General features: G+C 42.0%; 2 protein-coding genes and 2 non-coding genes across 9 annotated transcripts in view; 2 read left to right on the top strand and 2 right to left on the bottom strand.

Annotated features, from left to right (window-relative positions):
* The window catches only part of Catsper2 (cation channel, sperm associated 2), a 20,115-nt gene extending 16,559 nt beyond the window's left edge, over nt 1-3,556 (bottom strand). For 2 of the 5 annotated variants that reach the window (XM_063284284.1, XM_008762187.4), the window contains exons 1-2: nt 2,918-3,056; nt 1,456-1,596 (exon numbers count right to left, since the gene is read on the bottom strand). In XM_063284284.1, coding sequence (XP_063140354.1) covers nt 1,456-1,594 — 139 coding nt within the window. In that variant the 5' untranslated portion in view covers nt 1,595-1,596; nt 2,918-3,056. Of the gene's footprint in view, nt 1-1,455; nt 1,597-2,480; nt 2,831-2,917; nt 3,057-3,535 lie in introns of those variants that run through there. The other 3 variants (NM_001012220.1, XM_017591949.3, XM_006234860.4) reach the window with 3 other exon arrangements.
* Pdia3 (protein disulfide isomerase family A, member 3) lies at nt 2,836-26,788 on the top strand. Of its 2 annotated transcripts, NM_017319.2 has the most exons (13): nt 2,969-3,308; nt 12,605-12,683; nt 14,120-14,237; nt 16,550-16,657; nt 18,461-18,590; nt 20,887-21,003; nt 21,280-21,405; nt 22,568-22,750; nt 23,058-23,166; nt 24,153-24,281; nt 25,125-25,204; nt 25,562-25,619; nt 26,389-26,788. In NM_017319.2, exons 1-13 carry the CDS (start codon nt 3,127-3,129, stop codon nt 26,500-26,502), a joined length of 1,533 nt encoding a protein of 510 aa, NP_059015.2. In that variant the 5' UTR covers nt 2,969-3,126; the 3' UTR covers nt 26,503-26,788. The 2 variants fall into 2 exon arrangements, with proteins under 2 accessions (XP_063139286.1, NP_059015.2); XM_063283216.1 differs by having other exon boundaries at nt 2,836-3,308; nt 25,562-26,786.
* Nucleotides 14,648-14,851, top strand: Rnu105c (RNA, U105C small nucleolar). The gene has a single exon (XR_005503026.1). It is a non-coding gene; the product is annotated as a small nucleolar RNA SNORA73 family (small nucleolar RNA).
* LOC120101948 (U6 spliceosomal RNA) lies at nt 18,066-18,172 on the bottom strand. Its single transcript, XR_005503001.1, has one exon. It is a non-coding gene; the product is annotated as a U6 spliceosomal RNA (small nuclear RNA).
* Nucleotides 26,789-26,793: the final 5 nt, after the last annotated feature.

Genomic DNA, 26,793 nt, shown 5'->3' on the forward strand with positions numbered 1-26,793 from the left:
AGCTGGAGGACGGTGACGGGCAAGTAGAGTTGGAATAGGGATGTTGGTGAAATAACGGACCCTCTTCCATTCATCAGGAACTCTGCCTGATAAGGTGTTCTTTCTCAAAGCAACTAAGAATTCTATTAAGTTTGAGGTGAAAATGTGTAGTTTATAACCAACGTTGACCATGCTCATGAAAGCAACAGGTACAAAGTATTAATTTTGTTTTAGCACCAGCTGCTCTAGAGCCTGGTATGTAGAGCAGGCTCTCTCCACCTCAGAGACCCCCTGGCCATCGCCTTCTAAGTACTGCATTAAACCCCTGTGCTACCACTACCAGAAACCTTCAAGTTTTATTTGTTTGTTTGTTTTGTTTTGTTTTGTTTTGTTTTTGGAGCTGAGGATGGAACCCAGGGCCTTGAACTTGCTAGGCGAGCGCTCTACCACTAAGCTAAATCCCCAACCCCAACCTTCAAGTTTTAAGTACCCTTGGTGGAAATGTTTCAGAGTCAGTCAGGGCTTAGAGGAAGTGATAGAGGTCCTATATTCTAAGAGTTTTATTTATAAAGCCCTGAGTTTATCACCTGTAGTATAGCTTCTCATCCCTAAATTTTATTTGTACTTAGAAACACTTATTAGTGTGTGTGTGTATGTGTGTGTGTGTGTGTGTGTGTGTGTGTGTGTACGTCATAGCACAACTGTAGGGTATGTTGCCTTTTGTACCATGTGGGTTCTGAAGATGGAACTTAGGTGGACAGAGCAAGTGCCTGTACTCACTGAGCTATTTCTCGCCTCATTATTTGAGATAGGGTCTCATACAACTCATATTATTTTCAACCAAGGATGACCTTGAATTCCTGATGCCTCCTCCTCCCAGGTACTGGGGATTGTAGGCAAGCATCACCCACACCTGGTTTCTTTTTTTTTAAAGATTCATTTATTTATTATGAACATACATGTATGTCTGTATGCAGGAAGAGGGTGCCAAGACCCCACTACAGATGATTGTGAGCCACCATGTGGTTTCTTGTATTTGAACTCAGGACCTCTGGAAAAGCAGTTAGTGCTCTTAACCGGTAACCACTGAGCCATCTCTCCAGCCCCTTTCCTTTCTTCTTCTTTTTTTTTTTTTTTAATATATTTTTGTGTGTGTGTGAGTGTGTGTGTGTGTGTGTGTAGGCCAGAGGACAACTTTTGGGAATCAGTACTGAGAATCAAACTCTGGCCATCTGTATTGACAGCAGGCACCTTTACTCTTTAAGTCATCTTGCCAGCCCTATTTTTTTTTTTCCATTTTGTTTTCTGAACTGGAATCTTGCTGTGTAACCCAAGCTGGCCTTTATTATTTAAAGCCCAAGTGATCCCTGATTCAGTCATGTACCATCATTCCTGGCTCCACCCTTAAGTACGTCTCTACTTTTTTTTGAGGATGTGGACAGGAATATTAGCTTCCTGTGAATGAAGGTTACTAACCAAGTATCTCCCGGAGAGTGTGCCTTGGTACAGCTTGGCTCAAGCCCTGCAAATGCTCTATGAGCGAGAAAGTGTCAATGAGCTTTGAACGGATAGCATCAGCTCTGGGCAGCTGTAAATGTCCTCGTTCATGTGCCATGTCTGTTAAGAAAACAGAACCAGGGATGTCATGCTTTAGAGTTGCTGACTATTAGCGTGCTCTCTCCTCCCCCACTTTCCTTGCCTTTTAGAGATTTAAGGAGCCCACACAAAGAAGCTATGAGCAGTTGAGAATAAACACATTGAAAGACTCAAAGGGTTTTTTGTTGATTTTGTTTTTCATCTAAACAAAAGAAAAATCCTAATCGATATCCCCACACTCAACTAAATATTCGGGTTACTTTCACTTTCTGACAGCGTTTGCAATTAAAAACTCTTTTTTGAAAAATAGGTTTAAATGCTGGGCAGGTGTCCTGGATCCCAGCGCTCTGGAGGCAGAGGCAGGCACATTTCCGAGCTCAAGGACAGCCAGGGCTACACAGAGAAATTATCTTGAAAAAACAAAGAAAATTCAGTTTAAAAGGCTGGCGATGTGGACGGGTATTTCATTCTCAAGAGGATGGTGGATCTCTGTTGAGTTCCACATTTGCCTGGTCTATATAGTAAGTTTCAGGGCAGGCAGTCCTTGCCCTAAAAAAAGAAAAAAGTAAAAGCTGAGCCTGTGCTTGATAGTGCATAGTGCGCACATCAGTCTCAGCCACTTGGAAGGCTGAGGCCCGAGGATTCAAAGTTCTAGACCTGCCTGAATTACAGAATGAAGTCAAGACCAGCCTGGACACCTTGGTGTGATCATGACTCAAAAAGTCAAGAGGACTAGGGATATAATTCAGTGTTGGATCACTTGCCCAGCATTGTGCAAGGTTTCAGGTTCGACCCTCTGTTACCCACCCTCGCAAACAAACGAACAAATAACAAATAACAACAATCGGTGAAAAACCAGCAGGCAAGGAGGGCAGGAGGCCTAAGGCTGGACAAAGAATACAGACCTCACGTGGACCTGACAAAGCAGGATACGAGGTAGGGCAGCAGCAGGATGTAGGCTTACTACGCCCTATAATTGGACAAAGCAACAGCCTGACATTTGGAAAACGTGTCGCTTTGTGCTAAAGTGTGCGCGCCCCAAAGCCCTGGAGGGAGGGAGGCGGACAGCTCAAGCTCCCCTCCAGCCCGCTCAGGGCTCAGGGGCCTCACTTCAGCTCCAGCGCACTTCCGCCCACTCAGCCCTGACTTCACCCCTCCGCCTTCCGCGCCGGCGCCCTGAGCTTCACTCCTCCTCAGCGGGCGGAGCTCAGGGCCGCTCCGGCTTCGCTAAGCCCCCACTTCCCGCCGACCCCCGTCACGGCCACCGCCACAGCCTGACCGGCGGGCGTTCGCTTAAGCGTCCGCCCCGCCTCGCCCCACGCGCCCGCCAATCGGCAGTTACCAGCTGGTTCCGCCCGCCCGACGCAGCGTGACGCAGCCAATCGGCGGCTGCCACACTGCGGGCCCGAGCAGGCCTAGGGGGTTGGGACCTCGGCAGCAGGTCTGCCCGGGCCAGACGCGCGAGCGCAGGCAGCGGCTGCAGATTGCGGGCTCTCCCATCTCGGTTCTCTGGTCCCGGCCCTCCGATTGCCCCCGCCGCATCCCGCCGCCATGCGCTTCAGCTGCCTTGCGCTGCTCCCGGGCGTGGCGTTGCTGCTCGCCTCGGCCCTCCTCGCCTCCGCCCTCCTCGCCTCCGCCTCAGACGTGTTGGAACTGACGGACGAAAACTTCGAGAGTCGCGTCTCCGACACGGGCTCAGCTGGGCTCATGCTAGTCGAGTTCTTCGCCCCATGGTGAGGCCACTTTGTGGGGTCATGGCCCGGAGGACCGGCTGGGCGCGGGAGCGGTTGGGCCTACGCAGCGCGGGCGCCCTCCACTATCTAACAGGCCTGGCTGCGGCTGCCTCCTCGCCAGTCGGTGGGGAACCCCGAGTCGCTCCACTGGGGGTGGGGTGGGGTGGGGACAAGGGCAGATCCGGAAAGCAAAAAGCCTAAACTCCAGGGTAGGGCCACGTCCTTACCTCCGCGTTCTTGCTGCACTTCCTATGTGGAGGGCTTTCCCATCCCCTCCCCCTCCAGTCTATCTTTCAGTATCTACGTGAGTCAGTGTAAACGTCCCCTGGTCTGCAGACCAGGCAGCATCCCAAAGCATAGGAAGGAGGCAGAGGTCCTTAAGTGTAGAGGTTCTGGGTCTCAAGCTATTTTTTTTTCTTTTTGTCTCCACCCCAGAGCCATTGGTTTCTAACCAAGGTCACTCAGTGGCTGCAGAAAGATCTTAAGTGCTTTCTTGAGACAGGCCATTATTTATAAATGGTCCACGACTTACACTATTTTACATTAAGCTGCAGAGGCCTCTTATAAGGGTAAACGAACAAGAATTATTTCACTAGGACCTATCGTAATTGTCAGCTTTAGATAATTCTAGAAAATAATAATATTCTCAATAAGAAAGTAACCTCTGTTGGGCTGCTTAACCTAAGAAAAGCACAAGTTCTTTAAAGTAGGTGTGACCCCCAGATAAAAACTTGCTTGGGAAGGGAGAGCAAATAGGATTATTCAAAACTGTTCAAAGGTACCAGGAAGACATGTAATGGCTACACTGTAACTTATCTTTGCCTCTGACCCAGCGGGGCCATTACATCCCAAGCTTATCTGACTAGATGGTCACACTCAAAAGCGCAGACTGCCTAAAGAGGCAGGAAACAAATTGTGTTTCAGTTTGGGATATTTTATGTTTAGGCATTTCTGTGGTTGACAGTCACATTTACACATTATAGATAACATATGTCTCTAGAATTCGTGTTTTTTCTTAGAATTTATCACAGTTCTATAATCATGCTGTTAATTGAGGGGTGGTCACTCGTGTCCAGCTTCTTTGTCTAAAGGAGGTCTCACAATGGAAGAATTAGAGTTTTTAGTCAGGTCTTTGGGATAGGGCTCAGTTCTTGCCCAGTGTGTCCAATCCCCATTACTGAAAAAAAAAACTGTGTACACACACATACACACACACACACACACACACACACACACACACACACACACACGGGAGTTCTTAAGGAACAAGTCTGGATAGTCTAGGCTGACCTCAAACTCAGGATCTTCTTGCTCTGGCTCCTTTTCTTCTCTTTTGAGATAGGGTCTCCTATTGCCTGTCGAGCTAGCCTTCAGTTCACAGTCCTTTTGCTGCCTCTATTCTGAATGCCACAAGGCACCTGACTTCAGACTTGTCTACTAAAAATTGTTGTACCTGCTTTCCTTAAGACTACATATCCCATCGTACATTGTGTGATCAAGAGTTGGGTGGATTTCTGCTGTGGTGTCTGCTTTTAGTTGGCTGAGAAGATAAAATCTTTATTTCTACATACTCGTCTATTTTAAAAGTTGTGGTTTTGTTGGTTTTTTTTTTGTTTGTTTGTTTTTTTGTTAGTTTGCTTGTCTTAAGTAGCTCAGGCTGGCTTGAATTCCTCACACTTGAGTCTCTGCCTCCCAAATGCTGAGCTTATAGGCCACCACACCAAACTCTGGACATTTATTTATTTATTTATTTTTTTATTTTTTTACTCTTTTCTCTTGCATATAACAGCGGTACCATCCCCTGTTAGCAACAGCAAATGAAAAATTTTGAGACAGGGTCTCACTGTATAGCTCAGGCTGACCTGGACCTGATCCCCTTCCTCTGAGTCCTGAGGCTAAAGGTGTGTACCACCACATCAATCGGGAAATCTAATTAGCAGTTAAATAGGGACTAAAAAGACAGCTTAGCAGTCAAGAGCACTTGGCTTTTCCAAAGGAGACTGAAGTATTCTTGGGCCCTTGCATTCATGTGCACAAACCCATAACTTGAAATAAGTGTTTTAAGTGGTAGGGGTCAAAGTGGAGTCTGGAACTGCAGTTCAGTGAGATAAAGTGCTTGGGTACCTCAAGCAGAGCTCTAGGTTCCATCTTTTTAGGTCTACCCCTTTAATTTTGTAAGTGAAAGTGAAAGATTTCTTTGCAAGCCACTGTTAGCATGAGGTTTCACTTTATTTAAAACAAGATTTTTGGGGGGAGGATGGGGAGGGGAACACCCATAAAGAAGGGGAGAGGGAGGGATTAGGGGGATGTTTGCCCGGAAACTGGGAAAGGGAATAACACTCGAAATGTAAATAAGAAATACTCAAGTTAATAAAAAAAAAAAAAAAAAAAAAAAACCAAGATTTTATATCCTGGAGGCTGGCCATGAGCTGTCCTCCTGGTTTCACGCCTAAATACTTGGATTACAGGTGTGAGTTACATTGTAACTCACCTGTGTATTTGTAGGGATATGACTATCTGAATTTCTCTGTAAGAAATAGCAGTATTTAAATGTTTTAAGTCTTAAACATCTACTTGTGTTGTAGATTTTTATGGTAGTCTTTGAACATTTCCCCTCTAGTACTAAGGGTCAAATGTATGACTTTAACTTGTGCTTGGCTCTGAGTACTATGCTACTCTCTACAACAGTAGCAATACATACTATTTGTTATGCAGTGTTCATAAGGCTAGTAATTCTTGCTTTTCCGGGGTTTTAGAATTACAGCTAGGTGACAATTACTGCCCAGGATTTACCTTGGATACTGGAGATTGAAACTCTGGTCATTAGTTTCTGCAGTACAGGCACTTTACCCAGAGTGCTATGCCCCCAGCCTCTAAAATTAAATGTTTAATGCTAATTTTTCTTTAATTTTTCTGTTTTGAGACAGGGTTTCACTATGGAGCTCTGGCTATGCTGGAACTCACTCTGTAGACGAGGCAGGTGTTAAGTTCGTAGTGATTCATCTGCTTCTGCCTCCTCAGTGCTGGGATTAAAGGTGGTCTCCATCACATATAGTCTAGTGTTTGCTGTTGGTTGGTTTTATTCTAATCTTCTTTATATCTTTTTTTTTTTTTCTTTTTTCTGGAGCTGGGGACCGAACCCAGGGCCTTGCACTTGCTAGGCAAGCGCTCTACCACTGAGCTAAATCCCCAACCCCTGTTCCCTCTCTTCAACATTTGAGATTTCATTACAACTTTGTCCTTTCCTGAACAATTAACTCATTAATCCTTCTCCAAACTGGGATTCCTACAGGGAAAGAACTGTCAGCATGGTGGAGTTAATTCGCTAAGTACCATCTCGGAGAGTTGATACTTCAGTTGTTTCTTCCCAGATTCATTTTATCTTAGTCACTTTTCTATTGCTGTGACAAAGCATGACCAAGGCAGTTTGTTAAAGAATTTATTCAAGGTTTACAGTTTCAAAGGCTTGAAAGCCATGACCATCATGGCGGGGAGCAGTACTTGAGGTCTCTGTTCCCAGTTGAACAACAACCTTGAAGCAGAGAAAGCTAAATGGAAATGATGTGAGTTTTTCAGACTTCAAGTCTGAACAGTCTTCCCCCACAAGTGACATACCTCCCAACTCTTTCCAAAGGTTTTGCCAAAGCAAAGAGGACCAATCGTTCAACTATGAATCTATGGGGGCCTTGATGTGTGTGAATGGAGGATATCAGGTGCCTTGGAACTGGGGTTGTGAGCTACCATGTAGGTGCCAGAAACAAAATTCAGGTCCTCTGCTATAATAGCAAGTGCTCTTAACTGCGGAACCATCTCTCCAACTCTCTGTCTCTTGAAAAAAAATTCTTAGCATTGTGGGGTCAAGGACAGATTAATAGTGTTTGTTTTCTCCTTCCACCTTTACATGGATTCTGGGACTCTTCAGTTGTCAGGCAAGTGTAGCAGGTTACTAGGTGCTGTCACCTGCTGGCTTATATCATTGTCACTGCACTGCTCCCATCCCGGTGCTGGAAACTGAGCCCCAGGCCTTCTCCACTTTAAGGAAACATTCTGCAGCTGAGCTACATCTCCATCTTGAATTCATTCTCTTCTCCCACCCGTCCCTCTCCCTCTCTGTTGTCCCTCCTCTCCCCCAGGTAAAGGAGCCTAGTTTGGCCTTGAACTTAAGAAACTGTCTCAAAATGGGCTGGTGAGATGCCTGGAATTATAGTATGTGCCTTTGTGCCAGGCTTCTTGGGGATTCTCATCATCAGCCATATATAATTTACTGTAATGCTCCTTTTTTTTTTTTTTTTTCTTTTCTTTTCTTTTCTTTTTGGAGACTAGATCTTACTGTGTATACCTGCCATCACACCTAGTCTTCTCTGACTATATGTGTATTTATTAATTTGTCAATATTTTTCTCTTATTTTTCAGGAGAGGGTGAGGAAAAGATGTTAACTTTTGCTTTAATTTTGACAGTTACTACAATAGAAAATCAACAGCAAGAGGCAGGCTTGGTATTATATGCTCTTAGCCCTGTTTTTCAGAAGCTGAGGAAGAAAGATTATAAGTTTGAAACTGCCTGGGCTACATTAAAAAGATCCTGCCCTGGGCTGGAGAGAAGGCTCAGTGGTTTAGAGCACTGACTGCTCTTCCAGAGGTCCTGAGTTCAAATCCTAGCAACCACATGGTGACTCACAACCACCTGTGATGAGATCTGATGCCCTCTTCTGGTGTGTCTGAAGACAGCTACAGTGTACTTATTTATAATACATAAATAAATCTTTAAAAAGATCCCGCCCCAAGAAAAGATGAAATGAAATCTCTCCTCTTTTGCTGCTAAAGCATTATCTGATAAATGAATCAAGATGACTGTTGCCTCTCTGGTTCCTTTCCTGTGCTGTGTATTGCTAACTGTAGTCATAATACATGCTTCTTGCTTTCATGATTGTCTGGAAACAGACTTATATGTTACCTCTGCTATTCACCTTACTTGAATATACTAACTACTCTTTCCTCTCTGAAGCTTTACTTAAAGACCCAAACCTAGATAATATAGCCTTACAAAAGATGTATTCTTTTTAAACCCTAGGAAACTGTGTTTAAAACACTTCAGAAGGAGAGGCAGAAAGATTGCTGTAAGTTCTAGGATAGCCAGGGCTATCTAGTGAGAATATATCTTGCGAGAAAGTGAGCTGAACACCAGGAATCCGCATCAAGTGCCTTTTCTTTCTTCTTTCGGTGTAACTCTGAGCCTAAGGAGCTGGAGGGCTACATAGAATGAAGTGCAGCAGGTGTTGATTTAATAGATAGGCTAAGCCGAAGGGGGGTATCATGGCCTGCTGAGGCCATGTTGGGCTATATAGTTTCAAGATAGCCTGGAGCTACAGAGTGGACCCTGTGTTTTTTTGTTGTTTTTTGTTTGTTTGTTTTGTTTTTAAGGAAAACAAAAAAAAATCTTACCTAAGTTTAAAACGTGATAGAATAGAAAGCTCAGTTTTACAGTTAGATGGTTCACTTCACCATGAGAACTGATCAAAACATAAGCTGCTGGTATACTTTTCCCAGAAGGCTACCAGAAACACCTGGTCTTCTATCCAGAAAGTTCTAACAGTCCCACGGGTGTACTTTCCATGCATTTGGTTGTATGACATGTTCTTGTCAGTATACAGCTAGCACCAGCTGTACATTATCTCTTCAAAGGCCCAATGGGTTGCAGAGGGATCACTTTGAGAAGGTTGGTAAGTTCTGTTTTCCCTATAGGCAGTGAAAATAGAAAACAGAAGGAAAAAGGCCAGGCGAACTGGTGCATGTCTGCAATTCCTAAAATTTGGGAGATGGTGGCGAGTCAGAGATGTTTAAGGATGATGTTTGGCTACAAAGTATTGTGCCTCTGAAAAGTAGTCTAGAAAAGGGATTTTAAGAGACTGTCTCAAAAACAGGCTGGTGAGATGGCTCAGTGATAATGAATGCTACTTTTGCAAGAGGACCCAAATCCCATTCTCAGCATCTGTATCTGGTGCTTCACAATTGCTTGCAACTCTAGTTCCAAAGGAGTTACACAAAAAATTTTAAAAATGAAAAACCAAAAAACCTAAAACTGTAGAAGTGTATGTTCTCTAGGGTTTATAGGACACCTGTTGAGAAATTGTCAAAGTTTAAATGAAGAACCAAATAGTAGAAAAGAAACAGGGGTTGGGGATTTAGCTCAGTGGTAGAGCGCTTGCCTAGGAAGCGCAAGGCCCTGGGTTCCGTCCCCAGCTCCGAAAAAAAAGAACCAAAAAAAAAAAAAAAAAAAAAAAAGAAAAGAAACAGAATCCCAGGGTATGCTGATTACAGTGTGTCAGTCAGTGTCAGTCAGTGTCAAGAGGACAACCCTCCAGAGCCGATTTTCTCTTTGCATCATACTGGAAGCAGTCTCTGGCTTAGTGGCAAGTACATTTACTTACCAAGCCATCTTGCACACACACATTTATTAAAAATATAAAAGTACCATGCCAAGTATGGTTGCTCCAGCCACCCTGAACTATACAGGCCAGCTGCAGTCACATAATTAGATCCTGACTTAGAAGGGAACAAAGTATAAAAGGACCAAATGATTGCCACCAAATTCAAGATGGGGGAGTACATAGGCAGGAAAGGGATACAGGAAGGTTTCAGCTGCACTGACTTTTGAGATGAGTTTTCTATGTAGCCCTGGCTGTCCTGGAACTCACTCAGTAGAGCAGGCTGCCTGGCCTTGAACACAGAGATATGCCTCCTCCTGAGTGCTGGGAATAAAAGCGTGCACTGCCACTACCCAGCTAACATATCTTTTTCTTAATGAGATATAAAGTAATGGTTCTTCATGTTATCAGTGGTATTTTAGATGTATTAAAAATATGGTTTTATGGGGTTGGGAATTTAGCTGGAGAGGTGGCTCAGCGGTTAAGAGCACTGACTGCTCTTCCAGAGGTCCTGAGTTCAATTCCCAGCAACCACATGGTGGCTCACAACCATCTGTAATGAGACCTGATGCCCTCTTCTGGTGTGTCTGCAGACAGCGACAGTGTATTCATATAAATAATAAATAAATAAATCTTAAAAAAAAAAAAAAGAAAAAAGAAAAGGACAACCAAGGCTCTCTTTTAAAAAAAAAATATGGTTTTTATATTTTTAATGTATTTATTCTTTTCTCTTTTTCTTTTTTTTCGGAGCTGGGGACCGAACCCAGGGCCTTGTGCTTGCTAGGCAAGCGCTCTACCACTGAGCCACATCCCCAACTCTTTATTCTTTTCTCATACAGTACATCCCAATCACCACCTCCCCACCCTCTAGTCCTTTCAGTTATCCCACCACCTGCCTCCCCTCTCCCTTGGATCCACTGTTCCTCCATTTCTTTTCAGAAGTGTGGGCCTTCAGAGATATTAACCTAACGTGGCATAACAAGATGCAGTAAGACCAGGCACAAGCCCATATCACGGATGTTGTTTCTCCCCATGCTCTCCCTCTCATTCCTCACCTAATTCCTCCTGTTCTCATGCCCTCCTGCCCCAGTACACCTACAAAATCTATTCTATTTCCTCTTCTCAGGGAAATCCATGTGGTTCTCCCTAGAGCCCTTCTTGTTACTTAGCCTCTCACAGTCTGTGAATTGTAGTTTTAGTTTGATTGACTTTACTTAACAGCTAATACAATACCACTTATTGAATACATATCATGTGTGTCTTTCTGGGTCTGGATTGCCTCGCACAGGAACAGCTGAAAATACTCTGTTGTGTAAACCACATTTGCCTTTTTTCTTTTCTTTTTTTTTTTTTCGGAGCTGGGGACCGAACCCAGTGCCTTGTGCTTCCTAGGCAAGCGCTCTACCACTGAGCTAAATCCCCAACCCCCACAGTCGCCTTTTTTTAAAAAAGATTTTATTGCATCTTTTTCCCTTTTTAATGTGTGTACCACAGTGCATAGGTGAAGATCAGAGGACCCTTTTTAGGAATCAGTCTTCTGCCCTGTAGATCCCAGAGATGGGCTTAGGTCATAAGAAAGTACCTTTAACTGCTGGTCAGCTCAGTGGTTCCATGAATATGTTTGAATTGTTAATAAAATACAGAGTCCAATTATTTTGATATAATAATAATTGCCATGTGTGTGCACACCCTCTTTTTTTTTTTTTCTTTTTTTTTTTTTTTTTTTTTTTTTTTTTTGGTTCTTTTTTTCGGAGCTGGGAACCGAACCCAGGGCCTTGTGCTTCCTAGGTAAGCGCTCTACCACTGAGCTAAATCCCCAGTCCCTTTTTTTTCTTTAAATATCCCAGTGCAGGCAGATCTTTGAGCCCAAGACCAACCCGGTCTTCATAGAGAGTTCTAGGTCAGTCAGGACTACACAGAGAAACCCTATCTTGGGGCGGGGGGGGGGGGACCCGAAAAGGGAAAGAAGCATTGAGTTGTTTCCTTTGGTTCCATAGATGCAAATCTATGAGAAGGATTATATTGTAGACTAAACAGAATGGGTGCTACTCAAAGGGATGGACCAAAAATGTCACTATGGCAAAACTGGAAAGGTATAGAGTGTCACAAGCTGTCTGTAGCCGAGCATGCTGTTGGCATTGTTGTAGAGAAGCAAGTTAAGAGAAGTTCTTGTGGGGCTGGGGATTTAGCTCAGTGGTTAGAGCGCTTACCTAGGAAGCGCAAGGCCCTGGGTTCGGTCCCTAGCTCCGAAAAAAAGAACCAAAAAAAAAAAAAAAAAGAGAGAAGTTCTTGTGATGAGAATTAATGTGTGCATCGAGCATATTAAGCACTCTCAATTTAAAGCTGATGACTGACAGGAGCCAAAGAGAAAGACACTGTGGTGCTCCTGCAGCACCAGCCGCTCCACTTAGAGATCACACTGTGAGAACAAGGGGGAGGAGCCTGAGGGGCTGGAGTCTATTCCCTATGCATTAATTCATGGGTCGATGTTCAAAAAGAGATAACAAATCTTGACCTTAATAACAATAATGGCGAGGTGGTGGTGCACACCTTTAATCTCAGCACTTGGGAGGCAGAGGCAGTGGATCTCTAAGTCTGAGGACAGCCAGGGCTACAGAATAAAACTCTGTCTTGAAAAACAAAACAAACATTACACAAATATCAGAGGTCTCAGGTATAAATTTGGTAGTAGAATAATTGATATAGCATCCCTACAAGTGCAAGAGAGGTGGAAAAAAGGACAGCCTGGACTAGATAACAAAACCCTGTCTTCAAAAAAAAGGTAGTATGGTAGTATGATATGAGATTCAAAACACCAGTAAGTTTGTGTTAAACTAAGAATCTGGCTTTTATTTATGTTTTTTAAAATAGGTGTGGACATTGCAAGAGGCTTGCCCCTGAGTATGAAGCTGCAGCAACCAGATTAAAAGGAATAGTCCCATTAGCAAAGGTGAGCGTCAGTGTGTTCGCTAGAAAGGAATATGGAATGTATTTTATTACATGTATATATGGGTGGGTGTGCATGGACCCATGTGAGTCCCTGGGCTTGACAGCAAACCCCTTCACATGCTTAGCCATCTCACTGGCCCAAGTACTTTAATAGTATATAAGAACCAGTGTGGGGGTATAGGGGTGCTTGAGAGATTGTTCAGTGGTTAAAGCACTTGTCTGCTCTTACAGAGAGAGGACTTGAGTTCTTTCCCAGTACTCAGTGTCTCAAAACCATTCTTAATTCCAGTTCCAGGGGATCTGATGCCCTCTTCTGACCTCTGCAGGCACTGCATGCACCTGGTACATATACATGCAGACAAAGCATTTATACACAAAATAAAACATCATCATCATAATAATAATAATAGAAGAACAAGGTGAATAGGAACCAAGGAGCAAACAAAGACAATAAAGGAATAGCTTTAAGGATGAGAAGGAAAACAGTTACTGAGTTCTGTAATCTACCCTGATAATGGTCAGTGATAAGATCTGGGAATAAAGAGGTGGGGTATTAACCGAACGGTTAATTGTAAGACTGGTATTGTTTTCATAGTGTTTTAAGAGCCAGCTGTGGTGGTGACCCATGATGTTAGATTAGAAGTTCAAGACCAGCCTGAAGCCTGAGCTGACTGAGACCTTGTCTCACAAAGAAACAGGCAGAGATAGTAATGGTTAATAAATTTTGCCATCCTGTAGCATTCTGAAGTAATAAGCCCATAGCTGTTATAGTTTAAAGGTCATATCTCTGCTAACTTCAGATAAATAGTTTGTATCTTAGAAGTTTTTAAAATTACATTTAATCCTAATGTAGTTAAGCAACTTGCCATAGCAAAAAAGTCATGTTGTAATTTTCATTCCGTGACTGTGGGCATGAAAATAGCCTAAAGCTATTCAAGGATGTACATTAATTTTCTGAACTTCATTCTACCCACCTTAGACCATAAGGACCAAACCTCAGAATCTTATAAGGTTAATGTATTTCCTGTGGTTTTAAACCAATTGTTAGATTTTATGTAAGAAGTATTGATGCATTTACCAATAAACTATTTGCAAAATCAAATTCTATTCTATCCCAGGTAAAGCACATACCTTCAGTAGTGAAGCCAGTGTAGAGCAGTGGGTTTGATGTGCACCATGAAGGGGAGGCATTATTGAAATAATGTAAATAAATACTAGTTTTAAAATTTTATATAAAACCAAGGAATGTAAATCTAAAATCTAAAACAGTTGTGATCTAGTTAGATAGCACCCACCTTTAAGGTCTCAATGACCTGTGGTACATATGCCAAGAAATACTGATCCTCTGTGGGGATATCCAGTCTTAAAAATTGGGACTATTAGAAGATCTTGCAGCAGGTACTTAGATAAGAAAATAACTCTTACTCTAATCTTTAGGTGGACTGCACTGCCAACACAAACACCTGTAATAAGTATGGCGTCAGCGGCTACCCAACTCTTAAAATATTTAGAGATGGTGAAGAAGCGGGTGCTTATGATGGGCCTAGGACTGCCGGTAAGGACCTGGGTTACATCTGATCCAGGCTGGATTCGACTTCCTTTCTTTTTGAGACGGTCTCATTATGGAGCTCATTGTGTAGACCAGGATGACCTGAAATTTGCAGAGATCAGCTTGCCTCTGCCTCCCAGGTGCTAAGATTACAGTGGGGTATACACAGTTAGGCTTAAATTTCTAATCCTCCTGCCTCCACTTTACAGGTCAGGGCATTGTAGGCATGTGCCACCATATCTGCTTTGGATTTCATTCTAGAAATTGAAATAACATTTTATTTTGTTAAGATTTCATTGTGGGGGCTGGGGATTTAGCTCAGTGGTAGAGCGCTTACCTAGGAAGCGCAAGGCCCTGGGTTCGGTCCCCAGCTCCGAAAAAAAGAACCAAAAAAAAAAAAAAGATTTCATTGTGTTCCAACGTGGCCATCCCGGGAGGTCACTTTCCCCGGGCTCTGTCCTAGTGGCGTATGGGAGCATAGGGTACTGCCCGATGATGTACAGTCCCTTTCCACAATGTTGGAGATGAAGCTGGGCTTCGAGTCTGCGCCTGCATATTCCTACGACCTCTCAGAGTCCCGTGGACAGTGACTGAGGAGACAAACCATGCAGGAAACAAAAAAAAAAAAAAAAGATTTTATTGTGTAATTCAAACTAGCCTAGAATTAGATGTGCTAATTTTCTTTTTTAATGATTTGCATGGTATGAAGGATTATGAGAGTGGGGTAGGGAGACTTCAAATGTGGGCTTAAGCTAGCCCTGAATAAATGTTTCATTCTTAGTAGTAGGAGAAAAATTGTTCTATACAGCATACTTAAAATCATTAAAATTCCTCATTTTAGAGGTCAACTTGTTAGGTAACAGAAAGCTTCTTTTGTCTAAATGACTTGTTAATGAAGTAATATAGAAAGCTCAACCAAGCATGTTTTCATTTGGTAATTGTTACCAATTTTATCTACTCTATGTCAGATAATCTAGATAGTAGGTTTGGTGTTCATAAACACAGCACTGGTCCTGCTTTTCTGCTGTTTGTTGTCTAACTGATAAGAGGAGGGAGACAATTATTACACATATGATACATGCATCTTAGGAAAGCAGCTTAACAGGCGTAAATTACTCTACTTTTTGACTATGAATTTACTTCTAAAAATGTTACCCTGAAGATGTATTGTACAAATTTACCTGCCGGGGTTGGGGTTTAGCGCAGTGGTAGAGCGCTTGCCTAGCAAGCGCAAGGCCCTGGGTTCGGTCTCCAGCTCCGAAAAAAAGAAAAGGAAAAAAAAATTTACCTGCAAACAATCTTTTGAAAAGCAGGAGACTAGAAATAAATTTCTTTGTCAGTTGTCATGTGTTAAATAAATCACTGCATGTAAATCCAAAAAGCACCCTGTAGCTGTAATAAATGATTAAAAGGCTGTTGGGGATTTAGCTCAGTGGTAGAGCGCTTGTCTAGGAAGCGCAAGGCCCTGGGTTCGGTCTCCAGCTCCAAAAAAAAGAACCAAAAAAAAAAAAAAAAGGCTGTCGGGGTAGCTCGGTGGGTAAAGGCAGGTCCTACTGCTAAACATCCCCAGAATCTACTTAGAAGGAGGAAAAAACTAAGTTCTGCTTGTTACCCTCGAACTTCCACACAAGTGCTGTCATACCTCAAACACAATAAAGTTTCCTTTTTAAATGCTGGGGTGGGAGTGGGAGAGTAGAGATAGCACAGCGCATTATTTGGGATATGAATTACTTCTGTGCATTATATATTCTATGTTAATATATACCATGTTAAGTAACCACAACCACGTGAGTTGGGCATAGTAGTGTATCCTTGTAACGCTGGCACTTGGAAAGCTTAGGGGAGGAGGCAGAAGTCAGAGCAAGCCTCTGCTACACAACCTAGGCTAAGAGGCCTGTCTAAAAGAAAGGAGCCAAGTGTGGCTTTATGGGAGGCAGAAACAGGCAGGTGGCTGTGGGTTTAGGATACCACCACCCTGTGGAAGGAAGGAAGAAAGAGGTTTGTTTGAGGTATATAGTGCTATTTTTAAGATAAAAGAATGTGATTGTGTGCGTGTGTGTGTGTGCGCGTGCGTGTGCGCGCGTGCACGTGTGTCTATTTAGAAGGATATAGCAATTACTGCTTAGCCTTTTTTGGCTAAAATAAAGTAGAATGATACACAAACTGAAGCTGAACTTTCATGTATAGGAAAGAAATTGGATAGTTTAGGGACAGGAATTGAAAAAACACTTAATTGAAAACGTATGTTGTTGTACCTTTTGAACTTTTAATTATTCCAGTCCTCAAAAAACTGTATGTGTTGACTTTTATCTTGTAAGATGGAATTGTCAGCCACTTGAAGAAACAAGCAGGACCAGCTTCAGTTCCTCTCAGGACTGAGGACGAATTTAAGAAGTTCATTAGTGATAAAGATGCCTCGGTGGTGGGTAAGTAGCAGAATTGATTGGACTCTTTGGGAAACCACAAAGTTGAAGCAGCTTAGGCAAACTTGAAACAGTCAAATGACAACTGACGGACTGAAACAACATGTGGTAGCAGGAAGAGAGAATAGTATCTTGTGTGGGTTTATATTCTTAGAGATGTAGGGTTTAAATTCAGTTAAAAGACCAGAATAGGGGCTGGGGACTTAGCTCAGTGGTAGAGCGCTTGCCTAGCAAGCACAAGGCCCTGGGTTCAGTCCCTGGCTCCAAAAAAAAAAAAAAAACCAGAATAGAAGTGTTGCCTACCCCCAACCCCATCTCACAATGCTGAAAATTTAACCTGTCTCCTCACTCCTGCCAGGTAAGCGCTCTACCACAGAGCTGTGTGCTTTTGCCCCAGCCCTTAACTCTGAGAGCTAAAGAAAAAGTGTGTAGTAAACTGAAAGTAAGGTTTAAGGCAAGAGAATACAAATTAAATAGTCAACTCCTGTGTCTATTATCAATTTTTATAGCTATCTTTGTGGTTGTATTGGTCAAATTTCTATAGCTATAAATACCTAAGGCTGGATCATATGCAAAGAAAAGAGATTTGTCTTAAAATTGGATATTCAAAAAAGACAGCGGTACCAAAATTTTAAAGTTCTGGTGCAGGTCTCTGGTTGCATCTCATGGAAGGAATGTATGCAACAAGGAGAGATTTGATTGTGGGCAGGAAACCAAAGAGGGAGGAAGGAGGTGCCAGGCTTACTACCATACCCAACTGAATTTTGTGTGTGTGTGTGTGTGTGTGTGTGTGTGTAATACACTGATATAAAATGACTATAGTATTTGTTTTGAGACAGGGTTTCTCTGTGTAGGCCAGAGAATGTCCTGGAAGTCAACTTTGTAGAGGAGGTTGGCTACATATACTCACAGAGATCTGCATGTCTCTGCCTCCAGATGCTAAGATTAAAAGCCTTTGCACCACACTTGGCTGTAATTTTTATTTTGTTTTATTGTATGGATGTTTTTCCTGAATGTATGCATCTCATCCTCTGGAGCTAGGACAGGTTTTTTTGGTTTTTATTTGTTTGTTTGTTTGTTTTAATATTTATTTATTTATCTTGGTTTTTTTTTAAAGATTTATTTATTTATGTATACAAGTACACTGTAGCTTTCTTCAGACTCACCAGATCCCATTACAGATGGTTGTGAGCCACCATGTGGTTGCTGGGATTTGAACTCAGGACCTCTGGAAGAGCAGTCAGTGCTCTTAACCGCTGAGCCATCTCTCCAGCCCGCTAGGACAGTTTTGAGCTGCCATATTTATGAGTATGGGAATTGAACCCAGGTCCTTTGCAAGAATAGCACTGGGCTAAATCTCTAGCTCCCTTTGCCATGTTTAAATCTTTTTTTTTTTAATTATTATTTATTTAAAAATATGGAACATTGCACAGATTTGTGTGTCATCCTTGTGCAAGGACCGTGCTGATCTTCTCTGTATCATTCCATTTTTCGTGTATGTGCTGCCGAAGCAAGCACTGTTAAAGTCTTAATACATAAAATTTAAGATGATAGGCAGTTTGCCCAGATAGATCTGTTTTGGAGAAGTAGAGGAAAGACTTTGGTTGTGCCAAACCTCTCCCTTAGCTTTCTCTAGAGGGTAGAGGATGAAGTATTGTGACATATATTCACAGCAGCCTCGTCTTAGCCTGGGTTACCTGGTTTATTCGTGATAGCCTGAAGCCTTTGAGAACTAGAAGAATGTAAGTCTTGAACAATGTAAGTCGTGGCACTGAGTATGTCTTGTGTTTGACATTTCCTATGCAGGCTTTTTCAGGGATTTATTCAGTGATGGCCACTCCGAGTTCCTAAAAGCAGCCAGCAACTTGAGAGATAACTACCGATTTGCACACACCAACGTTGAATCTCTGGTGAAGGAGTACGATGATAATGGAGAGTAAGTGACTGAATAGAGGCATCTAACACAGCAAATACGTGTTGTGCTAGATACACTTGCTATAAAATATATAAAGTTGGGAGAGTTTTCTCCTCTTTTGTGGGCTGAGTGGTAGTAATAGAAAAAAACTAAAGGGGCTGGAAAATTTGGTTTCAAGCACCCACATCAGGCAGCTCACAACTACATATAATGATTTCGTGGGTTCTGGTTCGCTTCTGGCTTCTGTGGGACAAGTCACAAGAAAAGCCTTCATAGAAAGTAGTTAACCTTATTTTGAGAAAGGATCTTGCTGTAGATCAAGCTGGACTTGAACTTTCATCGGTCCTGTGCCACTGGACTATACCCAGTGAGGAGGTGATTCTTAGTAGATGAGCTTTTCCAGGTAGAGTGTGGCAGTTGAATGAGAATTTATTCTGAAACTTAGGAAATAGCTCATCAGTGAAGTGTTTGCTGTGTACCCACATAAAAAGCCTGATCATATTGGTGTATATCTGCTTTGTTTTTATTTATTTTTTATGGTAGAGTTTCTGTGTGTAGTCCTGGCTGTCTTTGAACTTACTCTATAGACCAGACTGGTCTCGAATTCAGAAGTCTGCCTCTACCTCTTGAGGGCCGGGATTAAAGATGTGAGCCACAAAACAATATCAGAAAAACTTTTTACCGACATTTACTGTCAAGTGTGGTACCAGGGACATTTGGGCAACATGACTTTCTTTAACACTAAACTGGCTTACCACCTTAATTTTGAGTGTAATCATTGGGTATTAAGGATGTAATCTTATGTTGGAATTTAAGAGCCCATGATTCTAATGTTAGTTTCACTATTAATTTTAAAGATATTGGACCAAGTAGCAATCTAATCCTTCAGGCTTTATTGGTTGTTTTGTTTAAAAGGGAGTTAAGAATAGGTAATGAATTTATCTTTTTCTTAAGGCTACGTTTATTATATAATTTTTTATTATTACTGTTATTATTGTGTGTGTGTGTGTGTGTGTGTGTGTGTGTGTGTGTATTTGCCTCTACATATCTCTGTGTGCCGTGTGTGTGCCTAGTATCCAGGAAGGCGCTAAGACTCTGTGGTACTGGGAATTGAACCTGGGTTCTTTGCCAAGAACAAATGCTCTTAGCTATCAAGCCAAGTCTCAAGCCTACATATTTCTAATTTTTGTTTATTATTTTTAACTTAATTTTGGGTCCCCCCCCCCGAAACAGAATTTCTCACTGTAACAGAGCCCTGGCTGTCCTAGACTCCCCTTATAGAACAAGCTGGCCTCTGCCTCCTAAGTGCTGTCACCATGACTCCAATTTTATTTTTAAGATAGAGGCATGCTATATAGCTGTTGCTACCCTAGAATTTAGCTTACAGCCTCTGCTGATCTTGCCTTGCAAATACTGATGTTACAGGTGTCTAAGACCACATGGGTCTAACTTCAAAATCTTAAAAAAAATCAGGAAGAAACTAGTTCATCGTATCCTAGTTAAGGTATAATGTATGAGGCCCTCCTCTAGCCTCTGTATGTATCAGGCATACAGGTCGCACACAGATGCTACTTTTTTTTTTTTTTTTTTTTTTTGCCTTGCGCTTCCTAGGCAAGCGCTCTACCACTGAGCTAAATCCCCAACCCCAGATACTACTTTTTAAAGGGGGTGGGATTTATTTACAGTAGGAAAGACTGACACAGGTAACTGGTCTACATAGCAAAGGCTACATAGTCAGAGGATTGTCTTCAAAAAAAAAAAACAAAACTGTGTTATAATATTTATGTGTAGTGTTTTGCCTGCATGTGTGTTCATGAACCATGTGCATGTGTGGCCCTTAGAAGTCAGAGTCGCCTGGAACTGGCCTTAGATTGTTACTAGCCTCCATTTGGGTGGAATCCAGGTCTTCTAGAATCACAGCCAGTGCTATTAGTAATTGCTGAGCCATCTCTCCAGCCATACACGTATTTGTTTGTTTATTCAAAGGTAGTTTGAACCCAAGATAGACAAGCACTCTGAACTACATCCAGATGTTCTGAACAGAATCTGCCTATCACGATCCTGCTGCCTCTACGTCCCAAATGCAGTGTTACAATGCCTATCTTGTCTGAGTTTTTTCTTTTTTGATGTAGGGGCTCCCTATGTTGCTTTGACTAAGTAGACTAAGCTGGCCCCAAATTCATAGAGGTCCACTCACCTCTGTGTTCTAACTGCTGAGATTAAAGGTGTCTGGTTTATCCTGAGCTTTAAATGAAATGAGAGGCAATTCTGGTGTTTATTGCTAAGGCACTTTTTGGTTTTTTGCTTCTGTTTTAAGGGGGATTACTATATTTCGTCCATTACATCTGGCTAACAAATTTGAAGACAAAATTGTGGCATATACTGAAAAGAAAATGACCAGTGGCAAAATCAAGAAGTTTATTCAGGAAAGCATGTGAGTACCTCCTCCTGGTCTGGTCTTTCTTTCCTTTTGATTTGTTTACTTCAGCCACTCACCAGGCTGTTTGGGGTTAAATAAAACCCATACAAGGGTTTATAATTTTGCTACATAATATTAAACCTCTAATGTGTGAACCCATTACCCCTTACAGTAGTCCTGTATGTTGCAGTACTTGTATTAAATGTTGATAATGACTTCTTACAAATGTCACATTGATAATTCTAGTATACAGCTAGAAAATGACAAAGCTAATGGATTACTCTATTTCAGTTTTGGTCTCTGTCCTCATATGACAGAAGATAATAAAGATTTGATACAAGGCAAGGACTTACTCACGGCTTACTATGATGTGGACTATGAAAAGAATACTAAAGGTTCTAACTACTGGAGAAACAGGTAATAAAAACCATGTTTTTGGGGTTGGGGATTTAGCTCAGTGGTAGAGCGCTTGCTAGGCAAGGCCCTGGGTTTGGTCCCCAGCTCCGAAAAAAAGAAAAACAAAAACACCATGTTTTTTCTTTTGTGTAAACATGTTTAACTGTTAGCAGTTCTGACTGTCCTGTTACCCTGGTTGTAAGATGAAAATGGAGAGGTAATGTGGCTTACAGTTGATACAGTGGTTGCCTAGCCAAGCACCATGTGAGTGCACGCATACACGTGCCCACATACATGTACCCACATGCACATGGATAGGCCAAAAGACTTGCCTATTGTTCTCCTACCTTGGAGTCCTTGGAATCAGACTCAGGTTGTCAGGCTGTCATCTCACCAGCCCTAGCACCATGTTAAGAACAAAAACTGGTGTGATGGCACAGGCTGTGGTGTAAGCACTGAGAGGCAGGCAGGGAAGGACAACCAGAAGTCAAAGGTTACCCGTGCTGTAGGCTGGATTAGGGGCTAGCCTCACTGCATAAGAGTCTGTCCTTTAAATAAGTTGGGGGTGGAGGGTGGAAAGGAACACATGGCTCCAAAAGCTACATTTAAAGCCATAGAACAAGTCTCGTACACTAGTCACAGAATCTTCTGGGTACGAACTCTGTCCGTTGTACTACAGGCTATAATGCAAGGTGTACGTATGCCTGATGTATGATGCACTTCAAACATTTTGCCCTCTTGCTTACAAATTCCCTGAGTGCATTTAACCCTTACAAATAAATGCTCTTTGCAGTTCAGTTTTTATGCTTACAAGAGATGTTACTGTTACATAGTATAGGAAAATTCCTATCAAATGGGTTGGGTACCACACCAGCCTAACAGTGAAGCTCACTGAGCCACCAAACAGTAACAGAATTGGTAACCTGATACTATAACTTCTGGCTAATTCCAGAAGGCTGAATGGATCATAGAACTGTGTTTTCTAGCTTCCTGCTAGCTTGATGATGCAGGCCTTTGATCTTAGCACTCCGTGAGTTTAATGCGGGCCTGTCTACACAGTGAGCTCCAAGACAGTCAGGCAGTCAGGACAAAAAAAAAGAAAAGAAAAGAAAAAAAAAAAGCAAGCTTCATCACATTATTATGTTGTCAAGATTCAAATATTTTCCGTATTTACTCCTCACAGGGTCATGATGGTGGCAAAGACATTCCTTGATGCTGGACACAAACTCAACTTTGCTGTAGCTAGCCGTAAAACCTTTAGCCATGAATTGTCTGACTTTGGCTTAGAAAGCACTACTGGAGAGATTCCTGTTGTGGCTATCAGAACTGCTAAAGGAGAGAAGTTTGTCATGCAGGAGGAGTTCTCGTAAGTTACTGCTTAGCGTTGGTTCAGGATTTAACTTAGAAAGAGTGACATTGGAGTTGGGGGAGAAGTCTTCCAGTCAAGACCTGTGATTCTCATTTTTCTCAGCTGAGGTACTTTGAAAGATTATGACTTCTTCAGACTAACAAAAGGGTTGCAGCTTGGAATTCTTAAATAATTACTTTATTGGAAATAGTGGGTAGAGGCTGGGCATAGTGATCTTGCTCTTGTAATCACAGCATGCACTTGGATGGTGGAACCAGGAGAAAAGGATTGAGAGTTCTAGTCAGATTCTGTCTGTCCTTTGCAGGCGGGATGGCAAGGCTCTTGAGCGGTTCCTGCAGGAATACTTTGATGGCAACTTGAAGAGATACCTGAAGTCTGAACCTATCCCCGAGACCAACGAAGGACCTGTCAAGGTGTGTTGCGTGAGGTCTCACCACCCAATAACTGACAGACCTATACAAAAACCGTATTGACCTTTGTTGGTCTTTAATGTTGGGACTCAAACCTTTATTAAACCTCACTGAGCTATATCCTGAGCAAAGAAAACCATTGCAGACAGACAGGTTCAGTGGGTGGCTTAGTGGGAAAAACACTTGTTGCAGAAGCCTAAACATCTGTTGAATCCTCCCTTGATCCCATCATGTAACAATGGAAGGAGAAAATAAACCTTAAAACCTCCACATTTATGCAGATGTAAACACAAGTAATTTTTAGTTGGTTCTTTTTTTTTTTTTTCCGGAGCTGGGGACCGAACCCAGGGCCTTGCGCTTCCTAGGTAAGCGCTCTACCACTGAGCTAAATCCCCAGCCCCCACAAGTAATTTTTAAACCGGGGCTGGAGATACGGCTCAGCAATTAAGAGCACAGGCTGCCCTTCCAGAGGTCCTGAGTTCAAATCTCAGCAACCACATGGTGGCTCACAACCATCTGTAATGGGATCCAATGTGTTCTTCTGGTGTGCATAGTCAGGGTACTCATATACGTAAAATAAATAAATCTTTAAAAATGTATTAGTTAAAAACAAGGAAACCACTAGGTAGCATTTGGTTTTGTTTTGGTTTTTTTGTTTGTTTGTTTGTTTTTGTTGTTGTTGTTTGGTTTTTGGTTTTTTAATTTCCTGTGATTTCTGAACATAGTTTGACAGGGAGAGGTGTGAGGGTAAGTTGGATCAAGGGGAATAACAACTTGTTTAAGAATGTTATACTGGGGGAGGGAAGGGGATGGGGGCTTATGGACAGGAAACCAGGAAGGAGAATAGCATTTAAAATGTAAGTAAATTTAAAATGTAAGAAATATATCTAATAAAAATTTTAAAAAAAGAATGTTATGATACAAGCTGGGGTGAGTTAACCCAGAATAGTCAGTGTTCTTAGAACTAATGAGCCTCCTGTGTTATCCAGGTGGTGGTAGCAGAGAGTTTTGATGACATAGTGAATGCTGAAGACAAGGACGTGCTGATCGAGTTTTATGCTCCTTGGTGTGGCCACTGTAAGAACCTGGAACCCAAGTACAAAGAGCTGGGGGAGAAAGTAAGTCTGAGCCGTCTCTGATATAAAATGGAAGTTTATATACATACTAAGTGTAGACTTCATTAGTTACTAAATACTGGTATTTTTTTCCCCAACTATTGTTTACATACATGCTCTTGACTGTCCTGTTACTAAATACTGGTATTTTTTCCACAACTATGTGTTTACACACATGCTCTTGACTGCCCCCTAGTGTCTATAGCATATAGAGACGTTCATAAAGTTTTTCATTTTAAAATGCTTGGGAGTTTTGCATTTGTAATGCAATACAAGCCAGGTAGTTTTAAAGGTGATTATGTGTAGTCTTTGTGTTTTGTATTGAGATGGTGTAAAATCAAGAGCAGCCTGCGTATGTACTCAGCTTCCCACGTGGAGGACCAGGCTGGCCTTATATATAGTCTTCTGTGAGAGTCAGTATAGAAAGAGAAGCTAGGAGGTTAGGAACTAAGCCTGTGTTCATCTCATTTAGGCAAACTCACACAGGTATTATAAAAGGCTGGAATTGTCTCAAGTCAAGTCAACAAGTACCTGTTAGTAAAAGCTTTAACGGGCTGGTTTCAAACTCTGAAATCTTTCTGCTTTTGCCTCTGAAGTGTTAGGATAAAGGCATGGGCTACCAGGCCAGGGTTGATAGCAAATATTTTGGCTAGCCTGAGACTTGTGACAATCTGGCTTCTGTTTCCAAGTGTAGGAGTCTGTGCACATACTCAGGCATGTTTATCTGAGGTAGAGTTTCATGTGATGGCTTAGGCCAACCTGGAATTTGTGGCAATACCTCTGCCTCAGCTCCTTCAGCTCTGGAATTACAGATAATAAGTTCTTTGTTGTTGTTTTAATTAACAGCTCAGCAAAGACCCAAATATTGTCATAGCCAAGATGGATGCCACAGCCAATGATGTGCCTTCTCCATATGAAGTCAAGGGGTAAGTTGATTAAAAAGCTGGGGAGGGGGCTGAGGTGGAATTTATTTTGTTGCCTAGGCTGGCATCAAACTTCTGGATTTAGGCTAACATAGCCTCAGCCACTTGTAGCCTCCAAGAAACTATTTCCTTATTGAACATAGTTTGGAGAGATGAATTTCTTAGATTTCTTTAATGAGTGATCCCAAAATTACTCCCAGAAATCTCTCATAATTTGACTATAATGTAGACACTTATAGAGAGTAGCATCTGGTCAGATTAGAAACCAGAAATAAAAATGATTCTATAACACTATTGGGCAGGCATATGTTAGTAATACTAGGAGACCCAATTGTTGAACTCGTGCCCTTTTTTTTCTAGTTTTCCTACCATCTACTTCTCACCAGCCAACAAGAAGCTAACTCCAAAGAAGTATGAAGTAAGTGCATTGTCCTGTGTCCCCAAAGTACACACAGACACATGTACGCACACACTGTATAGATGCATGGAGGTGGTACTTGTGGTTGTTGTTCTTCTTCCTTCTCCCTCTTCTTCCTCCTCTTCCTCCTCCCTCCTCTTCTTCCTTCTTCCTCTTCTTCTTCCTCCTCCTCTTCTTCTTCCTCCTCCTCCTTCTTCTTTTTTTTTTAAAATGTGCATTGGTATTTTGTCTCAGAGGGTTCGGATCCCCTGGAACTAGAATTACAGACAATTGTAAGCTACCGTGTCTGCTGTAGGGATTGAACCTGGGTCCTGTGGAAGAGCAGCCAGTGAGAGCTCTTAACCACTTATCCAATCTTTGTAGTCCTGATACCTAGATCTTTTTTTTTTTTTAAAGATTTATTCATTTATTATATATAAGTACACTGTAGCTGTCTTCAGACACACCAGAAGAGGGCATCAGATCCCATTACAGATGGTTGTGAGCCACCATGTGGTTGCTGGGAATTGAACTCAGGACCTCTGGAAGAGTAGTCGGGTACCCTTAACCGCTGAGCCATCTCTCCAGCCCAGATACCTAGATATTTTATTGGCTTGTTTATTTTCATTGTATTTGTTACAGTGGATATGTGTGTGAAAGTCAGATGGCAGCTTTAGGGAGTCAGTTTTCTCCTACCATTTGAGATCTTGGGATAAAATTCTACTGAGCCGTCTTACTGACTCTTAACTACTAGTGTTCTTTAGAATGTTAAAATAACTTCTTTTTTCAGGGTGGCCGTGAATTAAATGATTTTATCAGCTATCTACAACGAGAAGCTACAAACCCTCCTATAATTCAAGAAGAAAAACCTAAGAAGAAGAAGAAGGCACAAGAGGACCTCTAAAGCAACAGCCAAATGCACCACTTTATAAAAGGACTCTTACACCAGAGAAAGCAAAACCATCAGAGAGGACAGAATGGATATACTCTGAATCCTGTTAAATTTTCTCTAAACTGTTTCTTAGCTGCACTGTTTGAAAATACCAGGACCAGTTTATGTTTGTGGTTTGGGGAGAAAATTATTTGTGTTGGGAAGAATGTGGTAGGGGTGGGGGGAATTGAGTTGGGGGGTTATTTTCTAATTTTTTTTGTACATTTGGAACAGTGACAATAAATGTGCCCCCTTTATACTGTT

The sequence above is a fragment of the Rattus norvegicus genome, chromosome 3 (assembly GCF_036323735.1).
Source record: "Rattus norvegicus strain BN/NHsdMcwi chromosome 3, GRCr8, whole genome shotgun sequence".
Lineage (NCBI taxonomy): Eukaryota > Metazoa > Chordata > Mammalia > Rodentia > Muridae > Rattus > Rattus norvegicus.

Bases quoted from the DNA above. Each gene is read 5' to 3' on its own strand.
- Pdia3 (XM_063283216.1), top strand. From the start codon at position 3,127: ATGCGCTTCAGCTGCCTTGCGCTGCTCCCGGGCGTGGCGTTGCTGCTC. The intron at 21,406-22,567 runs GTAATAAAAACC...TACTCCTCACAG, and splicing joins TCTAACTACTGGAGAAACAG to GGTCATGATGGTGGCAAAGA. The intron at 25,205-25,561 runs GTAAGTTGATTA...TTTTTTTTCTAG, and splicing joins TCTCCATATGAAGTCAAGGG to TTTTCCTACCATCTACTTCT.